A 15,868-nucleotide genomic window follows, 5' to 3' on the forward strand; every position below is an offset into this window, starting at 1 on the left:
GTAAAGTAGGCTAAAAGTCCAAATTCAGGGTGTCAGCTCCAGGGGAAGGCTTTCTCTCTTGGCCTTCTCATCAGTGTTCCCCCGGACTAGGAGCTTCTCTGTGCAGGGACCCCAGTCCAAAGGACGCACTCTGCTCCTGGCACTGCTTTCTTGATGGTATGAGGTCCCCCTGTCTCACTGCTCACTTCTGTCTAGAGAGATTGCCTCAGGACACAATCCAGTCTTGTAGATCAGGTCCTGCCTTACTACCACAACTGCGACCCATCCTCCCTCATTAATATCATAGAGGCAGGTTTACAACATACAGGAAAATCACACAGTACCAGGAATCATGGCCTAGCCAAATTGATACACACATTTTTTGGGGGACATAATTCAAACCATGATACCCATTGACACAGTCATAGGGATTGGTCGGTGATAGTATACAAACCTGGCTCCAACTGGATTATTAAAGTTAACTGAACAATTAAAGTTGTTTTTTGAAATTTAATTTTTATCCAATAGATCATCAGCACTTAAAGGTATTGTTTAACATATACTTTCATATCTTTTTCTAGACTACTGGGCTTGGAGGATCAGCAGTGGCAGGCCATACATCAGACCAGATTGAAAGCATGGTGCCCATTAAGGATCGCATCATTAAAGTTACCTTCAATGCAGATGTGCATGCAAGTCTCCAGTGGAACTTTAGACCTCAGCAAACTGAAGTATATGTAAGTGACTAAAGCAATTAATAAAAGATTACCTTTTCAATGTAAAAATTCTTTTCTTTCATCACTGAAACTGTTTCATAGTTTAGGTAACACTCATGTAAACTTAATTTTAAAATCCTGACGACTTCATCACTGGAATTTTTATTCCCACAGACTACTTTTTGATAGTGATGTAAACCTAATGTAACAGAATATACTTTAACTTTTAAGGTATATATTACTATAGTGAAACTCAGTTTGAAAGAATGGAAGATGTCATCTGTTTTTATAAGAATCACATTAGGCGTTCACTAAGTAGTCCTCTGGTCACTAATCTCGGGAGTAGCTGCAGCTGTCAGGCATATAGCTGATTTTTCCTTAGGTGTGGAGGATGTTGAAAATCATTGGTTACAATGAAAGGAAAAATGTTGAAAACCATTGGTTACAATGAAAAGTAGTTTACTGGTTTACATGAAAAGTGTCCTTGTCCCTCAAAAAAAAGAAAAAAATTGAAGACCTTTGAAGTAGTCATAATAGTCATGTTATATTCCATTAAGAGTATACCTAAAACGTTTTCCTAAGATCTTGACTAACTTGAATCTAAGGAAGATTTGATTGAAATTATGTCATTAACCGAGGATTAACCAGAAAGAATTTCAACCCTTATTGAAAAACCCTTATTAGTGCTTCCCTAGATTAGTAAATGTGACTGATTCTCCTCAATGATTAAGCATTCCAGTAAGTCATTATTTTGCGTATGTGTTCCAATTACATGATAGTGTACAAGGTATTAATGGCTGAATTGGTACAAGTGACAAAACATTCTTTGGAAATTTTTTTTTTTTTAAACTTGCTGTTTTTCTTATCTGTCGTTTTCTCAAAACAAAGATTTAAAGCTATTGGGTTAAATAAAGGTTCTATTCATTCAGATTTTTACTCTGGTTGTAAGTAAGCTGAGTTTAACGTTGGTAGAAAACCAAAAAACCAAACCAGTTGTCACTGATTCGATTCCGACTCGTAACGACCCTATAGGACAGAGTAGAACTGCCCCATAGGGTTTCTAAGGAGCGGCTGGTGGATTTGAACTGCCACCCTTTTGGTTAGCAGCCAGGCTTTTAACCACTGCGCCACTGGGGCTCCTTAATGGTGGTATCCTTTAAAATTTTTTTTTTAGTCAATCATATAATGTTATTCAAGTGTAGGTGTTACCAAGAATTTAGGCTTGGGCTGTGATAGGCTAGGCTTGCCCATAAACACATTTTAAATAACTTAATATGCAGATATTTGCTTGAAGACTGCAGATACACAAGAGGATAATCCATAACTAATTATGTATAATAGAGCATTGGTTCTTCATTGATATATGCAAATACAATTTGAAACTCAGTTATGTTAATGGTAATATTTGTGATTTATTTTGCTGACCCTTATATTAGTTTACATTAGGTATTGTCTGATCAATAAGAAAAATATTATGACTGTAATTTAGTAGGGAAGAGAAAGAGCTGTGTAAGATTTAAAGTATTGATAATGTATATTTTCTTTAAAACAGGTAGTACCAGGAGAGACTGCACTGGCATTTTATAAGGCTAAGAATCCTACTGACAAACCAGTAATCGGAATTTCTACATACAATGTTGTACCGTTTGAAGCTGGACAGTATTTCAATAAAATACAGGTACAACAAAATGCAAACTTTATAGAATATGATAAAGGGACAATGAAACTCTGTAATACTAAATTTGCTGCATTGTTTTGGTATAGGTACTTGTAATTTCTAAACTTCAATCTGTTTTTTTTTTTTTTCCCATTGTTTACACCAGTTACATGGAGATTGAGATCCAAACCAAATGGGTATCTGCTTTTAAGGTTAGAAGAAATAATTTGGTGATTCTCAATCCCTAAAGCAGAGCTCAGTCTGAGATGGAAAAGATGCCATTAGTCCATCACAGATCTTAAGGATACAGCTATATTTAACAGTATGCTTATGAAAGCCAATAATTGAACCATTAGTTTCTGTTACAGTAATACAATATAAATGTTATTAAGTTACATCTTTCTATAACTTCTAGTGCTTCTGTTTTGAAGAACAAAGGCTTAATCCACAAGAGGAAGTAGATATGCCAGTGTTTTTCTACATTGATCCTGAATTTGCTGAAGATCCAAGAATGGTGAATGTTGATCTCATCACTCTTTCTTATACTTTTTTTGAAGCTAAAGAAGGGCACAAGTTGCCAGTTCCAGGCTATAATTGAAGTCAGCAACTAAATCTTACTTCAAGTATGTGATTTTTGAAAAATCATGTATCTGCCTTCTCAGAGAAGAAATAATTCTACTATAATGTATAGTCTTATATTTAATTATTATGCACTGATGATTCTACTTCCCCCCTCCCCCAACTAATTTACCTACTTAAAATTGAGAGAACAGGTTTAGCTTTTACCATAAGGAACCCACTGTGCTGGTTTAGAATGTATGACTGTTCACTACCAAACTTAGTTTGACAGTGGTATTAAAAGAAACTGCAGGCATGGATTTAATGGTACAGCTTAATTCAATAGATTGCTTCCAAATTATTGACCTTTCATACTTGTAGCATCAAACCTGAGAATTTAAAAAAAAAAAAAAAAAAAATTATACCTAATGGTATTTATTTTACGCTGTAGGCCAGAACTTCTGACCATGTTTATTATTATCCTTAAAATAGTTGGTTGCTACTTGCCTTCAATGTGAACAGTCATTATTTTAAAAGCTCAACATGGAAGAGAAGTCACTAAGTAACTTGCCCACAGATTACATTCTTATTTCAAATTCTACTTTATTTTTCCTTTAAGATCTAGGGCTACTTTATATTCATAGTACTGAATAATTACTTTGAAATTGTAGTACCATGAAACTGAAATAAAATGCCTAAATCCATCTATTAGGCTTCTAGGATTTACTGTGATAGTTTTTCAAGTCCCCGAATATTAAAATGTTTAAGTGTGGGGTTGTGTACGTGTACTGACATCAAAAGTTCTTCTGTGAACAAACTGTAAAAAAGATACATTAAATCATTTTAATAGTAATTTATTTGTCATTGTAATTTATGTAAACTAATGCAGTTTATTCTGAATGTTTTCCAGTAGTCTTTCTTCTAAATAGAAATGTTAAATTACTGTAAAAAGACCAAAAAAAAAGAATATTTAGTATTATAAAGAATCAAATTTAAAGGCAACTCGATGCAGAGTCCAGGGATGTTTACAATCATCAAGGCGTTTACAACTCATTCTAAACGAGTATTATTTATAAAGAAGTGCAAATTGACTTTTACATTCAACTTTAAATGAAGGCACTCAGTATTCTTCCTGAAGAATACCTTTAGTTTCTCACGTTTGATGCTTAACATCTATTCAGAATTATTTTGTAATAAAGTAATCTTCATCTGTTCTTATCACAACTGTGTGATGATTTCTTTCCCAAATGTAGGAAGGCCTGTAAAACCTAAGACCCTGAAATTAAACTTGGTGGCTGAAGTATAGTAAATTTTTCTTCAGCTGAAGTTTTAAATGAATATCTGTTACAAACAACTTCTTTTGAGATAAATCTTGAGCTGTTGTCCAGAACCATAAATGCTACCCTGGAACTATTGCTCTTCTATTCAAACTTCATTATTGCAGAGAAGAAATGTTCCAGTATCCACCATGGTTTTGATGTGTTGGTAGGTTGTGTCTTCCGGCTTCAAAGCTGGACAGAGTCTACCCTTTAGAGAGGTGCCACTCCTGATGCAGCTTGTGAGCTGGTTGTCCAGTTTCACCTAGAACAGAGAGAAGAAGGTAGCCAATCATCTCTATTCTTTTCTCATTTCTCCCCATTCTTTGATAACTTTTCTGCATCTTTCTCTACTGGGAGGCTGGAGAGCCACAGTCTAGTAGAGGAGAAGTGGGAATTTACTTCCATTGGTGGGGGAGGGCGTGAGGAGAATAAAAAAGGCTAATAGATCACTGGTGGCTAGGCATTCATTAGTAATTAAATGGGATTACTGTAGCTGGAGCATTAGACAGTAAATAGGAGGAATCCAGACATATGCGGAAGACTTAGCAATGAGTGGGTTCTACCAGGACCAATTAACAGGAATTGACCGCACATTCAGGACAAGTGCATGATTTCATTGCTAACCCTGGTGACGCAGTGGTTAAGTGCTGCGGATGCTAACCAAAAGGTTGGCAGTTTGAATTCACCAGGTGCTCTTTGGAAACTCTGTGGGGCAGTTCTGCTGTGTCCTATAGGGTCACTATGAGTCGGAATCCACTCTATGGCTACGGGTTTGGTTTGCTATTTTTTAATACTGTAAACCAACCTTTGCATTCCCAAGCCTCATTATTGTTAGTTGAAAAGGCTACAAAGAATGCATTTCATTAGTGAACAATAGTTCATTACTATTTGAGTAATCAAGAAGAACTTTTGTAATGATATTTCAGTCACCAAAGCATCACTCTCAGATGGCCCTAATGTAAATATTAAATATAGAAAATGATAACTGCACTGAAATTAAGTAGAATGTGATATGTAAGTTTTGTAAGTTAAAGTTTTTACCTCAACAGTCAATATGACTTTGAGCTCTTCTGAGCTGATGATCATCAATTTCTTCATAAACAGCTCTGAAACAAAAACAGCCATCATGGCAAAAGGGTTATTTATCAATTAATGCATTGATAATAAATGTCAATTAATTTCAGAGTACTATTTTGGTTTTTAACTGCTAGCACCTTAACTAAAAATTTGGTGCTACTTTGAGTATTCAGGCCACATCAGTGAAGAAAAACAGAACTCTGCCCTGAAGCTTACATTCACGCTTTCTTAAATTCTAATGTTGAAATCCTTATGCATCTTACAAATATCCATAGCACATAACCAATTCAGTTTTGTAATTTAAATAAAAAATGGCTCAAATTTGAAAAAAGTTTCCTTTCTGCTAAAAAAAAAAAACAAAAAAAAAAAACCTGTTCAGCTTTTCCTGTTTTCAAAAAAAAAAAAGTTCTGCTCCAGTTTATTTAACCTATGTGATTATAGTCCAGGCTCCTAAGCAATCTTATAACTCTGACATCTTTCATTCAATACCTTACATATATCCATAGGTAGAAAATGATATCTATACCCATAAATATGACATTCAGATATAAAAATCAGCACTATAAAGCCATGATCCCTAACTTCATTAGGCCTCCCAGCATGGCCCCGCAATCTTACTATGTTTCTCTAATAAGCTTCATCTCTCATTTTCCACAGATTTCAACCTTCTTTAGCCTGTGATCCCCATTTTTCACTCTCAGCCAGATCTCACTTAATGAGATTAAATGTCATGATACCGAAACTTGCTCATCTTCCATCACTAAATCTTCATCTATTTTCATCTGCACCTATCTTCTACTGTTGTGATTCTATCGACCTCTGCCTTCTCAAACACTTTACTCATTCAGTCATCCCCCATTCCTGAATCTTCAACCTCACCCTCTCTACTAGATCCTACACTTCAGCATTCAAAGATGCTCTAGCATCTACCATTTTATAAAACACATTACTTAAACTCATGTATATTTGATTACCTCATTAATCTTTCTCTAGCTGCCAGACACTTTCCATCATTCTTTCACATGTAAGCTTCTAGTAAGTTATCTACATATTATCTCTTACTTACTTTTTAATACACTGAAATTTGGCTTCCATACCCATCAATCTACCAAAATGACTTACTAAAACCACCAATGATTTCTATGTCTATTCTGATGTCTAGTTTTCAGTCCTCTGTCTTACTTGACCTCTCAGCAATGTTCATTAGAGCTGTATACACCCTTCTCTTTGCTTCCAAATTACAGTTTCCACATCTGTTAACAGGCTCCCCATTGCTCCCTTAACTCTCAGCTCTGACTTTTCCATTTCCTTGAGTACACCAAGTTTCTTTCTTTCCTTAGGGTCTTTGTACAAGTTGTTCTCTGGGCCTGTAACATTCCCAAACTTGTCCCATGACTAACAATTGCAGGTCTCAGCTTTAATGTCACTTCCTCAAACTTTCTCTAACCTCCAATTAGTTCTCCCTGTTAATATTATCAAGTCACTATATTCTTTCACACCATTAAGACCAATTGTAAATATATGTTTGCCTACTGATTTAATTTCCATCTACACACTTTATCTCCATAAGGACAGGGAGCGTGTCTCGTGTTCAATATTATAAATTAGGCACCAATCACAGTCCCTGGCACATAATAAATGTTCAATAAATTCATTAAATGAATGAATTGTGTGTGTGTGTGTATCTCCATAAATATTTTACTTTGTCCTGCTAGAGTAGAAATTCTTAACCAGGGCTTCATAAATAACCAGTGATAGGAAAATCCCAGAACTTTTCTGCAGAATTCTGTGCTTTTCTGTGCAGAGAAGTTCCCTGGATTTCATGAGATTTTCAAAGGAACTGAGACACCCTACCACCCAGAAATTAAGAACCATAATGGTAGAAAATTCTAAAACTTCATCTCTGGAGCTTTCCTTCTCTCTCATCTTTGATATCTGTTGCACGGCCATATCTACTTAATCTAATTAACTGGGATATAATTTTTAAAAAAAGCTTCTCCGCTTCCCCTTTGGAGGCAGAAACTGATAAAAACATTCAGTTTCCAGAGAGCATACCTAGTTTAATACCAATTATTTCTAATCCTATAAATCACTAATATTATTCAGTGATACATTATTAAGCAGAATAATGATGTAGGGCAATTTGACAATCTTGAACGAGGAAAAACTATTTAGTGAACTAAGTCTAGAAGATGTATTCATACATTATTCCAAATTGTACCACTAAATTGAGCATTTAAACTGGGGGTCAAAAACTCAAAATGCCTACCCATGCCAGGCAGATCAAATGAATGGACGCAGCGGGTCAAGTGGCGCCCAGTGGACTGCAGAGTATGCCTTGTCTAAAAGAGGCAGCTACCACTCAGCTCCAGCCTATTGTTAGCATATAAAAATGCAGGCTTGGCTCTGCCAGGGCTTCCAAATGATTCAGATTTTTTGGAAATACCCCAGTTTTTTGCTATTGGAAATTAATTTAAAAAATGCACATTTTAAATTTTGTATAGATCAAACAAAACACAATTACTGGCAAGATACAGTTTCTGAAGAATGATCTCCATAAACTTGTCTTAATCATTTGTAAGAATTTTAGGGGTAACCTTCAATCAATCACAGTATATGAAAACTCTAATAAGTCTACCACTCCTCTATCCCATAAATATTTATGTACTTTTGACCAATATGAAATAAAATAATGGTGCTTTAAGTATTTCAAGTTAAGAAGAACTTTTTTTAGACTGAACACTTTATTAATCCATTTTAACTACATTTTGTCATAGGTAGGAGCCTTGATAGCACAGTGGTTAAGAGCTCAGCTGCTAACCAAAAGGTTGGCAGTTCGAATCCACTAGCTGCTCCTTAGAAACCCTATGGGGCAGTTCTACTCTGTCCTATAGGGTCACCATGAGTCTGAATCAAGTTGACGGCAATGGGTTTGGTTTGATTTGGTTTGTCACAGGTAGTGAAGACTAAAAACAAGTTATTTTATATGTTCTTTGGGGTTCAGTAGTCAGAGAACAGGTAAAATATCCCATCAATGTGGTATTACTTATGTCACCAGTCAGCAAATAGTGCCCTTCCCAAGCCAGAAAGAACCTGACTTTTTACCAAGGCATCTATGAGGAATCTGTTAATGTCCATGTTGGTTCTGGTTATTTCTTAATCTGCAACTTCAGCACTTTTATTTTTTAGTCACAAGGCCAAGAACAATAAGACCATTGAGAGCAACAGCCTCCATGAAGCCTTTTAAGTCATTTTTAATAAGGCCATCAACTTCTGCCAACTCCTAAGCAAAGTTATATGTATAACCAAGCCCTGTTAGCTCTGCTACCAAAAGGAACCCAGACAAAAAATATATTAATCATTTTGTAATGACTTACTCTGCAGTGACAGCAGGAGCTAAGGGATCAAACTCCATTATCTCATAGTAACTGGGTTGCTGAAGATCATTCTTTATCATCGCTTTAGGGGGTAAAAAAAGAACCTGTAAACACGTGTTGTGCTTTTCCAAGAGATACGTGCAATTAATATTCTCTTTATAATTTAAAAACTTCAAATATAAGATCCAACAAGAGACTGACAATCAAACAAAACTACATGTAAAATATTTCCAAACCTCCACTAAAGATCTATTTACTTTAATGTTCAAAAGATGAAATGCAGTTCAACACACATTTTTACAACCTCTTAATGTCAGTCATAATGTATCTACCCTAAATTTATTTCATGAAGCTTAAAATGTAAATAAGGTCCTCTAATTTCTCCCCTCTCTGTATCTAGTTTTAATTACCAATAAATGTAGGGAAGACTCATACATTCTCACAGGTTTCCTTATTTGATGCAAATAATAAGGTCTCAGGTACCTGGATGACCGCTGGGCAAGGATGGCAGCCTCTGGTTTGACGATGTTGCTGGGATGCTCTGTAGATTAACCGGCTGTAGTAACACTGAATGTGAATCTTCTGGAAACTGAAGAAAGCATAGCATGTGTTCAAATCAACATTCTATATTAAGCTTTTCTCTTTTATTATTTAGATTCCTAGGCTTCCAAGTGACACTGTTCCAAGAACCATACACACTTTCTCACTGATGGACTATCTTGTTATCTGACATTTTGCATTTACGACAATAGTACAAAGATCTACTATCCGACTATCTTGCGCATTAACAATGTATGTCTGGCAGTAACAAATGCTGAGGTACGAGGTGAAACTAATGCTGGTTTTCATGGTTAAGGTTATGTGTCAAGTTGGCTGGGCCATGATTCTCAGTGATTTGGCAGTTATGAAATGATGTAATTTGGCAGTTATGAAATGATGTAATCTAGCAGTTATGTAATGATGCCGTCATCTTCCATTTTGTGAGCTGATGTGGTCATCCTCCATTTTTGCACAAAACCAATTTCACATAACGACCTGGTCTTTGGAACCTAACCATGTCCATAAGTGAGTAGAGGGTGTATTCTCAACTAGATACGAATTAGTAATTTACACTATTCAGTTTTCTAGGCAATAACCACTTACAAAAATTACTGCTCTTCCCTCTGGTTTTACAACCAGTGCATCCCAGTTTTTCATATAAAATTTAAAATAAAAAATAAAAACATTGCTTTTAAAAAAGAAGTGGGATGGGATTCCATATTCTCAATTGTTTCCAGCTACTAAATACAAAATATCTCAGCCTCAAACAGGAAAAACAAAAAAAAAAACAAAACAATCTTAACTCTACAGAGAAGCACAGGGTGACCCTATTAAATTGGAGTCTGAAAAGATAAAGATTAAATTCTAAATTAGAAATACTTCTTTCTTGTCCTAGTTTCCCCTATTAATTTCAAAAATAAGTACTGGGCACATACTAGATGCCAGGCATTGATAATAGAGTAATAGATAAAACAGGCCAAGTCCCTGCCCTCATGGAACAGACCATCAACAAACAAGCAGATATTAGATAGAAGTGCTTATAGGACTTAATCTTTAAATGCAGGGTAAAGGGGATAAGAGAAGCTGGAGTGGATGGGGTTGGGGGAGAGGAGCACTGCTCTGATATACTGTGGTCAGGGATGCATGGCCAATGGGAAAATTTGAGCAGAAACCCAAGTGAAGTGGGCCCTGTGATGATCTGAGGGAACAGCAAGTTCACAGGCTCTGAAGCGGAAAAAGCCAACGTGAATACTCTTGTTTTTCTTCATATCGTACAAATCTTCTGCCTTTTACTAAAGATTTTCATGGAGAGGAATCCAGTGTGGTTGCAGCAGAGTGAGCATAGAGAAGGGGGCAATAGGTGGGGTAGGAGAGGTAATGGGAGATCAGATCAGCAGTTCAGACTTTCACTGAGTAAAATAAAGTCAAAGAAAGTCACAGGTGGTTTTGAACAGATAAGTGATATAGTATGACTTTATTTTTTAAAAACATTGCTCTGGTTTCTGTTTTGAGAATAAATTGTGAGGGCAGTGGGTAGCAGGGGAGAGCGGGAAAGGCAAAGGCAGAAGCAGAAGACCCTTAGAAGGCCACTGAAATATCCATCTGATGGTGGTTTGAGCTAGGATGTTGAAGTGGAGGTGGTGAGAAGTGGCTGGATAGTGGGTATATTTTGAAAGTAAAAGACACAGTTCAAGCACAATTTTCCAAGGTTTCTGGCCTGAGCAACTGAAAAAGTGGAGTGGCCTTCTTACTGAGGAAGACTGCAGGAAGAGCAGGTTGGGAACAGGGACTGGGAAGAAATCAAGAGGCTATGTTAAGTGGAATGTGAATATATGAGTCCAGGGGTCAGGGGAGGGGACTGGGCTGGAGATTCAAATTTGTAAGTTATCAGAATGTGAATGGTTTTTCAAGATACGGTACCAAAAGACCACTGAGGAATGAATGCACACAGAGAAGAGAGGTCTGAAGCCTGAGCCCTGGGGTCTCCAACACTGAAAGGTCTGTAGAGGAGGAGAAGCCAGCAGAGGAGTTGGAGATGAGATGGAGTGGAGGTGAGGTGAGAGAATAACCAAAAGTGAGTGAGGTCTCTGAAAGCACACGTACAAAGAGGAGGAAGTGATTAACTTTGTCACATGCTACTGAAATATCTAGTAAGATGAGGACCAAGAATTACAGTAGTACTTTGGTACTATGGAAGTCACTGGTGACCTTGACAAGAGCTGTCAGCAGGGTGGTATGGATGAAAGCTTGTTTGAAATCTGCCAAAGAGGATGGGAGGAAGCAAAGTGGAAACAGCAAATGCAAACAACTATAAAGGAATTTTGATCCTTAACCATCTTCTTAACAGAAGTGAGACTCAGATTAAAAAGGAACCAAGGAAAAGTCCTATCAAGGGCTGGATCAACTCATTATAAATATAAAGAAACACGGAGCAGAACATGAAACTTAACAACCAGAAATCCTTGTTTTTTTGGCCAGGATCATCTGCTGACTAGGTGCACTGCCAGAGAAAGGCTTCATTACTTACATTGTCATATATGTGACTTGAGGCGAGGTTTTGGCTGGTCCTTTGGGGAAACCTAGGATAGTGTGATAACACAGCATGGTTACCCTACAGTGAGAACACAAATGCAAAAAGTAAGACAATTTTCCTGATCTAAAAACAACATCTAAAACGTACTTTCTGACTGCACAAAAGTGGTACTTTCACATAACAATTGCCACGTGGTCTCAGTGTCCACCAGGGCAGGATGCCCAAACATCAAAGAGATCAAAGACATACAGTACTGTGCCTTGGCAGTGGTAACCCTGAGCCCCTGGAGTGTGCACGAGACACAGATAAGAACAGAACTTTCAGTTTTTCCATCAGAGCAGCTACCACCTCATCATTTCCTGAAGGATGACAGGCAATACAGAGTAAAAGTTAGGAAGAGAGTGGGGAGGATTCTGGTTATCGGTAAGATGGAGGGAACACATTCCACCCTGTCTCTCCCACTGAACACAAATCTAAAATCCTGGACAGAATGCACAGAGCAACTATTTGAGGACTCTGAAAGGTAAACAGTAGCAGGCAGATTGGGAAGGACCAGTATTCAAAGCACCACAGAACTGTTGGTGAATTTATCATTTGTCCCCCTCTGATTTCTCTAGCCTGAATGTAATGCAGCCTGAAATCCAAAAGCAGGCATCAGTGAAGACAGACAGAACTCCAGGAGAAGCCCCCTAGTTTTCACTCAAGGAGCAGGAAACTCCTGATGCTCAGAGAGAGTGTAGAAATCCCTCTTCCCCTTTTTTTCTTCTCTTTGTTCTTTCACACCCCAACTCCCAGGCAATTCCAAGGTGCAAGCAGTGACAGCGGAGGCAACAGGGACTTTTAGGGGCTTAAACAGTGAGGGAGGAGAATCTTTCTCTTCACTACGTAGAACTATGAACTCAAGAATATGGGGCAAACCCCTGTTGTTTGTTTTCTCCTCTGTCCTGCCATTTGGTCCCAGTCACAAGCATAGTTAAGGAAATGAGTAGCAGAGTGGGTAACTAAAGGTCCAGTTTTCTGACTGTAGGAGGAAAAAGGGGAGCTCTAGGAAACCAGAAAGTACCAGAGAAATCACAAAGAAGGAGGAATTCAGGAAAGCAGCCTCATGAAATTGTCTGTGACCTCCTGGGCTCACTCCCTGCACTGTGTATGCATGGATCTGATCCCAGTCAGAATACCAAAGACATTGAGAACTAAACACACAGCCTACCATCCATACCTCAGACTGACCACTGGCTGGCACACATGTGAGACAGATCTGAATAACCCTGCAAAGGCTTTGAAAAAGTAACTAACATTGGAAATAGCCCAGAGAAGGCAGGATGAAACTTGGGGCGTGAACCTGACCAGACTGTTTGCCTACTAAAAGCAAAATATGAATATTCTCCACAGGATTTAAATAAGGCCAAGAGCCTCATAACATATATTCAAAATATCCACGATACAATCTAAAATTACAAGGCATATGAAGAACCAGGAGCCCTGGTGGCACAGTGGTTAAGAGCTATGGTGACCTTATGGCTGCTAACCAAAAGGACAGTTTGAATCCACCAACCACTCCTTGGAAATCCTATGGGGCAGTTCTACTTTGTCCTGTAGGGTCACTATGAGTCGGAATCAACTCGACGGCAATGGGTTTGGTTTTTTGGATTTTATGAAGAACCAGGAAAACTTCAACTTCCATGAGAAAAGAGAATCAACACACACCAATGCCAAGAAGACAGAAGTTGGAATTATCTGCCAGGGATCGTAAAGTAGCTACTATACAAATGCTCCAGCAAGCAATCAGTCTTGAAAAAAATGGGAAAACAGTTTCAGCAAAGAAATACAAAATATAAAGAGTCAGATGGAAATTTTAAAAAATTTTTGAAAAACGCAATAACAGAAATAAAAATAGAATCAGCTTAATAGCAAAGTGGAGATGACGGGAAATAAGTCAGTGAACTTAAACACAGATCATCAATAGAAATCATCCACTCTGAACGACAAAGACAAAAAAAAAAAACAGTAAAAATAAAAGGTGAACAGAACCCCAGGGACTTATGAGACAATGGTAGCAGGTCTAATATTTGTGTCATCAGAGTCCCAGAAGGAGAACACACAGCATGTAACGCTGAAAAAATATTTTAAAAAAGAAAGGCTGAAAACATCTCAAGTTTGGTGAAAGACATACACCCAAAGATTCAAGAAGCTCAATGTAGTGGGTTAAATAGCAGCCCCCCACCCCAAAGATATGCACAGCATTATTCTGGGAACCTGTGAATGTTACTGTATTTGGAAAGAGGATCTTTGCAGTTGTAATTGATTTAAGGACCTGAGATGAGGAGATTATTCTGTATTGTACAGATGGGCCCTTAATCTAATGACAAATATAACAGAAAGGCAGAGGGAGATTGGACACACGTAGAGGAAAAGGTGGTGTGAAGACGAAGGCAGAAACTGGAGTGATGAGACCATAAGCCAAGGAAGCCAAGGAATGCTGTCAGTCACTGGAACCTTGACGAGGCGAAGAATGGATGGATATTCTCCTACAGGCTCCAGAGAGAGAATGACCCTGCTAAATTCTGGACTTCTAGTCTCCAGAACTGTGAGATAATAAATTTAGGTTGTTCTAAGCTATCCACTTGGTGGTAATTTGTTACAGCAGCCACAGAAAACTAATGCTCTCAGCAAAACTCAAGCAGATAAACCAAAAGAATTTCATGCTCAGACACATCATAATCAAACTGTTCAAAACCAGAGAAAAAAAAATTCTTGAAAGCAGCCAGACAAAACTATCTATTACTGATAGGAGAACACCAATTCAAATGAGGGAAGATTTCTCATCGAAACCATTTAGGTCAGAAAAGATGAGAACATTTTTAAATTGCTGAAAGAAAAGAACTGTCAACTCAGAATTCTATATCCAGTGAAAACATCCTTCAAATAAAGAGGAAATAAAGACATTTTCAAATGAAGTAAAACTAAGAGACTTCCTGCCAACAGACCTACTGTAAAAGAATTGCTAAAGGAAATTCTTCAGAGAGAAGGGAAATTATAGTATAAGAAAATAAAAGAAGAGCAACAGAAATGGTAAATATCTGGGTAAATATAATAAGACTATTCACCTTTCGAGGGTTGAAAGCAAAAATTATAACATTGTCTGGTGGATTTTTCCAATGCATACAGATACAATATGTAAAATAACTATAATGTAAAAGGGGAATGGTAAAGGGACTTACACAGTGGTAAGATTTCTACATTCCACTTCAAGTGGTAAAATACTGATTCTAAGTAGATTGAAAAATTATGTATATTGCAACCCCCCGGAGCAGCTACTATACAAACACACAAATATACACATATATATACATATATATATACACACACACACACATACACATATACACACGTGTCTGTGTAAACCGAAAAAACCCCAACCCGTTGCTGTTGAGTCGATTTCGACTCATAGCAACCCTGAAGGACTGAGCAGAACTACCTAATAGGGTTTCCAAGGAGTGGCTTGTGGATTCGAACAGCCAAGCTTTTGGTTAGCAGCTGAGCTCCTAACCACTGCGCCACCAGGGCTCCATATATATATATATATTTGTGTGTGTGTGTGTGTATGTATACTGTGTGTGTGTATATATATATATACATACACACTTTATAAAGATATAGTCAAAATCACAATAGATAAAGTTGAATACTAAAAAAATTCAAATAATTCAAAAGGAGGCAGGAAAGATGAAATAGAAGGGGTGGGAAGGGCCCAAAGCCCATCAAATGGGGAAAAGACAGTCTTTTTAACAAATGGTGCTGGCAAAACTGGATGTCCATCTACAAAAAAATGAAACAGGACCCATACTTCACACCATACACAAAAACTAACTCAAAATAGATCAAAGACCTAAATATAAAACCCAAGACTATAAAGATCATAGAAGAAAAAATAGGATCAACGCTAGAGGCCCTAATACAAGGCATTAACAGGATACAAACCATAAAAAACAATACACAAACTCCAGAAGATAAACTAGATAACTGGGATCTTCTAAAAATTAAATATTTATGCTCATCAAAAGACTTCACCAAAAGAGTAAAAAGACAACCTACAGACTGGGGAAAAAATT

General features: G+C 37.3%; 2 protein-coding genes and 1 pseudogene across 3 annotated transcripts in view; 2 read left to right on the forward strand and 1 right to left on the reverse strand.

The window, feature by feature from the left end:
- LOC101346394 (cytochrome c oxidase assembly protein COX11, mitochondrial) overlaps positions 1 to 3,335 on the forward strand; it is a 7,904-nt gene extending 4,569 nt beyond the window's left edge. Inside the window, exons 2-5 of one of the 2 annotated variants that reach the window (XM_023732739.1) lie at positions 561 to 716; positions 2,248 to 2,373; positions 2,519 to 2,564; positions 2,768 to 2,802. In XM_023732739.1, the coding sequence (XP_023588507.1) occupies positions 561 to 716; positions 2,248 to 2,373; positions 2,519 to 2,533 (297 nt within the window). In that variant the 3' untranslated portion in view covers positions 2,534 to 2,564; positions 2,768 to 2,802. Of the gene's footprint in view, positions 1 to 560; positions 717 to 2,247; positions 2,374 to 2,518; positions 2,565 to 2,767 lie in introns of both variants that reach the window. The other variant, XM_012556014.2, reaches the window with a different exon arrangement.
- Positions 3,310 to 15,868, reverse strand: part of TOM1L1 (target of myb1 like 1 membrane trafficking protein) — a 58,734-nt gene continuing 46,175 nt past the window's right edge. Inside the window, exons 12-16 of the mRNA XM_004378106.2 lie at positions 11,751 to 11,802; positions 9,167 to 9,272; positions 8,684 to 8,765; positions 5,271 to 5,335; positions 3,310 to 4,491 (exon numbers count right to left, since the gene is read on the reverse strand). Coding sequence (XP_004378163.1) covers positions 5,272 to 5,335; positions 8,684 to 8,765; positions 9,167 to 9,272; positions 11,751 to 11,802 — 304 coding nt within the window. The 3' untranslated portion in view covers positions 3,310 to 4,491; position 5,271. The remainder of the gene's footprint in view (positions 4,492 to 5,270; positions 5,336 to 8,683; positions 8,766 to 9,166; positions 9,273 to 11,750; positions 11,803 to 15,868) is intronic.
- Positions 10,481 to 10,538, forward strand: LOC111820884 (uncharacterized; annotated as a pseudogene).

This window comes from Trichechus manatus, unplaced genomic scaffold (genome assembly GCF_000243295.1).
Source record: "Trichechus manatus latirostris isolate Lorelei unplaced genomic scaffold, TriManLat1.0 scaffold00054, whole genome shotgun sequence".
NCBI lineage: Eukaryota > Metazoa > Chordata > Mammalia > Sirenia > Trichechidae > Trichechus > Trichechus manatus.